General features: G+C 53.7%; 1 protein-coding gene across 1 annotated transcript; it reads left to right on the top strand.

The window, feature by feature from the left end:
* Nucleotides 1–3,947: 3,947 nt before the first annotated feature.
* LOC147105406 (protein SSUH2 homolog) lies at nucleotides 3,948–5,419 on the top strand. Its single transcript, XM_086011764.1, has 2 exons — nucleotides 3,948–4,032; nucleotides 4,275–5,419. The coding sequence occupies exons 1-2, from the start codon at nucleotides 4,028–4,030 to the stop codon at nucleotides 5,347–5,349; spliced, it is 1,080 nt and encodes a 359-aa protein (XP_085867890.1). The 5' UTR covers nucleotides 3,948–4,027; the 3' UTR covers nucleotides 5,350–5,419.
* Nucleotides 5,420–6,479: the final 1,060 nt, after the last annotated feature.

The raw sequence follows: 6,479 nt of genomic DNA, 5'->3' as shown, positions 1-6,479 counted from the left end.
GAGGGTGGCAGCAGTCACTGGTCGCGTGGCCTCAATTTGCGTCTGCATGAGACCAGCGAGTGATTGCGTGGCAGCACTTAGCACTTGCGTGGCAGGTCTCAGTGCTTCGGCGAAGCCCTGGACAGTCCTTTCCATTGCTTCGGCGAAGCCCTGGACAGTCCTTTCCATTGCTTCGCTGAAGCCCTGGACAGACCTTTCCAATGCTGACCCGAAGTCCTGCGCACTCTGGGCCTGTGCTGCGCCGATGTCTTGGACACTCCTCGCCAGTGTCTCGATGGTTTCAGGCAACCTTGCCACTGCAGCCATGAGCTCAGTGTGCCTCCGGCCAGCCTGGGTGGTCATTTCAGTGAGTGCACGCACCTCCTCTGCGCTCTCTGCAGCAGCACTGGCAGCCTGACTTGCCCTCCGGGGAGACGGCCCCCGAGCTTCCCTACCCCCCCTGCGTTGCTGCAGCCCGCTGGTGCCTGCAACTGGCTCCTCCTCCGAGCTGGACTCCCGCTCCCCTCCAGGGAAGGTGTGCCCCCAGTCCGCCGTTGCGCTGGCTCGCCTGAGGCTGGTTGTGATGGGCCGGCTTCCTCCTGGTCATCGCCTCCAGAGTCACTCATAGTGGCAGCTTGAGGGCCCGCCTCCTCACCGGACGAGTCAGCATCTGAAAGCAGGGAGGTACAGGAGTGGCTTTAGCGTGAGGACAGGGTGGCAGTGAGGGAGGCATGAGTGCTGCAATGTACTGTAGTGGATCGACAGACAAAAATCATGCTGGTGGGGGGAACAAGTGGTAGGAGAGAGATCAAAAAGGTGATAGCCTTACCATCGTAGGCCACTATGGGGCCGGCATCTCCAGAGGTGACAGGGCCAGTCAGCTGGTGTCCCATGATCCTCTGGACCCTTTCCTCCAGGTCGCTGAGGATGTGGCGGTCAGGCGGGCCTCCTCCGGTGCACATCTGGTTGCGCCTGTTGCTGGCCAGTTTCGCCTGCAGGAGAAAGGATGGGAAGTGGTGAAACATCCTGCACTGAGCAGACATCAGCTGCCCCCCATGGTTGAATAGCTCTTGCATCCTGCACTGAGCAGACATCAGCTGCCCCCCATGGTTGAATAGCTCTTGCATGCTGCACTGAGCAGACATCAGCTGCCTCCCATGGGTGAATAACCTTTGCATCCTGCACTGAGCAGACATCAGCTGCCCCCCATGGGTGAATAGCCCTTGCATCCTGCACTGAGCAGACATCAGCTGCCCCCCATGGGTGAATAGCCCTTGCATCCTGCACTGAGCAGACATCAGCTGCCTCCCATGGGTGAATAGCCCATGCATCCTGCACTGAGCAGACATCAGCTGCCCCCCATGGGTGAATAGCCCTTACATCATGCACTGAGCAGACATCAGCTGCCCCCCATGGGTGAATAGCCCTTGCATCCTGCACTGAGCAGACATCAGCTGCCTCCCATGGGTGAATAGCCCATGCATCCTGCACTGAGCAGACATCAGCTGCCCCCCATGGGTGAATAGCCCTTACATCATGCACTGAGCAGACATCAGCTGCCCCCCATGGGTGAATAGCCCTTGCATCCTGCACTGAGCAGACATCAGCTGCCCCCCATGGGTGAATAGCCCTTGCATCCTGCACTGAGCAGACATCAGCTGCCCCCCATGGGTGAATAGCCCTTGCATCCTGCACTGAGCAGACATCAGCTGCCCCCCATGGGTGAATAGCCCTTGCATCCTGCACTGAGCAGACATCAGCTGCCCCCCATGGTTGAATAGCCCTTGCATCCTGCACTGAGCAGACATCAGCAGCCCTCCATGGTTGAATAGCCCTTGCATCCTGCACTGAGCAGACATCAGCTGCCCCCCATGGGTGAATAGCCCTTGCATCCTGCACTGAGCAGACATCAGCTGCCTCCCATGGTTGAATAGCCCTTGCATCCTGCACTGAGCAGACATCAGCTGCCCCCCATGGGTGAATAGCCCTTGCATCCTGCACTGAGCAGACATCAGCTGCCCCCCATGGGTGAATAGCCCATGCATCCTGCACTGAGCAGACATCAGCAGCCCTCCATGGTTGAATAGCCCTTGCATCCTGCACTGAGCAGACATCAGCTGCCCCCCATGGGTGAATAGCCCTTGCATCCTGCACTGAGCAGACATCAGCTGCCCCCCATGGGTGAATAGCCCTTGCATCCTGCACTGAGCAGACATCAGCTGCCCCCCATGGTTGAATAGCCCTTGCATCCTGCACTGAGCAGCATGTGCGTGTGTGTTTCCTGAAAGGGCCACGGGTGCTGGCTGACAGATGGCCTTTGGGGGTTCGGGCACCCTCTGGCCATAAAGTCAGGTGCAGATGGAGGGATGAAGATGATCGTGGAAAAGGCACTCACCCTGCCGACCCGAGTGAGGTCATTGAACTTCTTCCTGCACTGGACGGCACTCCTGGGGACCACGCTTCTGGAGGCCACTCTGGTGGCCACTTCCCTCCAGGCTCGCCGGTAATCTGCATGTGGCGCCCTCCTCCCATCCTCGGGGTACAGAGTCTCACGGCGGCGCTCAACAGCGTCAACCAAAGTTTCTAGGGCCAGGTTGGTGAAGCGCTCTGCCCTCTGCCTCACCCTCTGCATGTTTTCACAGGTTGCAGCACCTCTGGTAAGTCTGCGCCGAATTTAAGGCTTGCCAGGAAGTGCTGTGTCTGGTGATCCTAATTGACCCATCCCTTTAAGAGCTGTCCGGCGCCAGTGTGTCTCGGGGTAAGTGATGATTGATAGCACCTGCGTTGCGCCTGGCCGCCGCGAAATTGGGTTGCACCGCCGGGTTAGTGCCTTAGGAGTCCCGTGCTGCACCTTATTTAACGCCACAATCACCATCAGGGGTGCAACTACCCAATATCGCGCTAGGTGGCACTAAATTACGCCTGGCGCTAAACTTAGCGCTTCGCCAGGACTAGTGCCCCAATCGGGGCGATACCGAATTTCTAGCCCTTTGTGTTCTCCTCACAGCTTACTGTCCCACCTAACTTTGTATCGTCAAACTTGGATACATTACACACAGTCCTTTCATCTAGGTCATTAATATAGATTGTAAATAGCTGAGGCCCCAACACTGATCCTTGCGGCACCCCACTACTTACAGCCTGCCAACCGGAAAATGAGCCGTTTATTCCTAATCTCTGTTTTCTGTTCATTAACCAATCCTCTATCCATGCTAATATATTACCCCCAACTCCATGAGCCCTTATCTTGCGTAGCAACCTTTTATGTGGCACCTTATCGAATGCCTGTTGGAAATCCAAATATACTACATCTACTGGTTCCCCTTTGTCTACCTGCTAGTTACACCCTGACTCTACTTCCTGATCTTCCGAGCCGAGATCCCTTCTCACTACTGTCCTTATGTCATCCCTTATTATCAGGGCTGGCACCCTCCTTTCCCATTCTGCCTGTCCTTTCGAAATGTCAAGCACCCTGGAATATTTAGTTCCCAACCTTGGTCACCTTGCAACCAAGTCTCTGTAATGACTATTAGATCAAAGCCATGTATCTCTATTTGTGTCACTAATTTGTCTATCTTGTTACAAATGCTTTGTGCATTCAGATAAGGAGCCTTTAATTTTAACTTTTTACCATTACCCAAGACATAGTGACTCTGGGTTTAGGGACTGACCATGACTGTCTCGCCCGCTCTTTGCACCCAGTGTCTTCTCAGCTGATGGGCTGGGTGAAGGGTTGAGCAGAAGGAAAATTAGCCCTGCTGGCAAAGCCTGGCACCCATCACTGGGCAGAGGGAGCACTTGGAATCACAGCTGTTAAAATGTAGATCAACAGCAGAGTAACAAGCTGTGTGGCTGGCATCATCACAGTGCCCATGTGATGTCGCCTCCAGTACTAGATGATGAATTGCGTGACATCATAATCTGCTGTGCTAGCACAAGCTGCAGCCCACAAGGTTCCGCCCAGTACAAAGATGCTCTGCGTTCTCTTCAGGCCGAGATATGCAACAGAATCTTCCAAATGTTCGGAAGAGTTTAATGGTTTGGGGGAATGTGGTAAGAATGTAGAACGTGCTATCACAAGGAGTAGTTGAGGCAAATAGTATAGATGAATTTAATGGGAAGCTAAATAAGCACATACAGGAGGGAGGAATAGAAGGTTATGCTGATAGAGTGAGATGCTGAGGGGTGGGAGGAGGCTCGTGTGGAGCATAAAGACTGGCACAGAGCTGTTGGGCTGAATGGCCTGTTTCTGTGCTGCAGACTCGATGTAACTCGATGTGCCTTTTCCTTTAAAGGATGTTCAGGTGGTCAGAGGACTCACGGCTAGACAGGAGTCTCAAAGATTCGTGCTGTGACGATGCTCAAGATTGGACCTATATTCCCGCTCCGACAACAGCCAAAAAGCCCGACAGCTATGAGTTGGAGAACCCTGTGGCCTCATTGACACCAGAGACCCTGAGTGAGAAGGAGGTAAGGAAAGCCTTGATGAGGTGGGTGAGACAAAAGCTACAATATAAAAACAAAGCTGCTCGAAAGATGGAGATCACGGAAATCATACCATCGGTGATATTTTACTATGCTCTGGACACCTTCATCGAGCAAAGAGCTTTGCATTTCTCTTATCAGCAAAGCCCAATAATTGGAACTGCACTTCCCCCCAACAAGAAATTGAAAGCCTGGGAGGTACAGTGTATGCCCGTCAAGTTCTTCCAAGATGAAACCAAATATTTTCACATGCCCAACAGTGACAAGAAGGGGCTGTGCATCACCTGCTACGGGCGCGGCCTCGTTCTTTGCGGCAGGTGTTGGGGTTCGGGCGAAATCAACTGCCAGAGAGCCCAGTCCACCAGCGGGTTCGGCATGATGAGGCTGTGCCCTGAATGCCGAGGGAACCGCAAGGCCGAATGCGCGAGATGCTCGGCCATCGGCCACACTCAGTGCCACCGGTGCAGCGGCAAGGGGAAGGTGTGGTACTTCACCAACCTGAAGGTGGAGTACGTGACCCAGCGCAGGCACAAGCTGATTGCCGACGAGGAGTTCCCCACCTTAGCAGCCCAGAAGGCCCATGGGCAGGTGATACATGACCATGCCTCCGAGTTACTCCGGCCTCTCAGCACCTGCTCTGTGGAGGAGGTGAACCTGGCATCTCAGGTACTGGTGGAGGAGTCGCACTTCACCTGGCCCGATTCCAGAATCCTGCAGCAGAGGCACAGCCTGAAGGCCATCCCCGTCAACGAGGTACACTTCGCCTGGAAGGGCTTGAGCGGACGCTTCTGGGTCTACGGCACCTCACGGCAGATTTACTTCAACAACTACCCTCTGAAGAACACTTACTGGCCCTTGTTTAGAATGAAGCGCAGGCACCAGTAAACCAATGCCTTCGCAGCTCTTGCTTATGCACAAGATAACCAAACAATGACACTGGAAAATAAAAAGGAAATCTGAAGGAACCAGAATGTACCTGTGTTTTCGATGTGTGCTACTTTATGACGGGAAAGGAGAGTGAGCATTGAGATTAGACCTGGTATGGATTAGGGTAACGGTGTCCACACCAGGGCCCACTCTGTCCTGCCACTCTGACCACATTTATACCTTGGTTTGTCTTCCTTGAATTTCATGGGAATGAAGCATTTGGAAAGGGTTCCCCAGGAGTGTGTCAGTATTTGACGGGGATTCCCAGGAGAGTGTCAGTATTTGACGGGGATTCCCTGGAGTGTGTCAGTATTTGACGGGGATTCCCAGGAGTGTGTCAGTATTTGACGGGGATTCCCAGGAGTGTGTCAGTATTTGACGGGGATTCCCAGGAGTGTGTCAGTATTTGACGGGGATTCCCTGGAGTGTGTCAGTATTTGACGGGGATTCCCAGGAGTGTGTCAGTATTTGACGGGGATTCACAGGAGTGTGTCAGTATTTGACGGGGATTCCCACGAGTGTGTCAGTATTTGACGGGGATTCCCAGGAGTGTCAGTATTTGATGGGGATTCCCAAGAGTGTGTCAGTATTTGACGGGGATTCCCAGGAGTGTGTCAGTATTTGACGGGGATTCCCAGGAGTGTGTCAGTATTTGACGGGGATTCCCGGGAGTGTGTCAGTATTTGACGGGGATTCCCAGGAGCGTGTCAGTATTTGACGGGGATTCCCAGGAGTGTGTCAGTATTTGACGGGGATTCCCAGGAGTGTGTCAGTATTTGACGGGGATTCCCAGGAGTGTGTCAGTATTTGACGGGGATTCCCAGGAGTGTGTCATTATTGACGGGGATTCCCGGGAGTGTGTCATTATTTGACGGGGATTCCCAGGAGTGTGTCATTATTTGACGGGGATTCCCAGGAGTGTGTCAGTATTTGACGGGGATTCCCAGGAGTGTGTCAGTATTTGACGGGGATTCCCAGGAGCGTGTCAGTATTTGACGGGGATTCCCAGGAGTGTGTCAGTATTTGACGGGGATTCCCAGGAGTGTGTCAGTATTTGACGGGGATTCCCAGGAGTGTGTCAGTATTTG

The sequence above is a fragment of the Somniosus microcephalus genome, chromosome 18 (genome assembly GCF_052327205.1).
Source record: "Somniosus microcephalus isolate GS21.2 chromosome 18, FLI_Smic_1.0, whole genome shotgun sequence".
Taxonomy (NCBI): domain Eukaryota; kingdom Metazoa; phylum Chordata; class Chondrichthyes; order Squaliformes; family Somniosidae; genus Somniosus; species Somniosus microcephalus.
The sequence above is the reverse complement of the archived record's forward strand: the minus strand, read 5'-3'. Positions and strand labels throughout refer to the sequence as shown.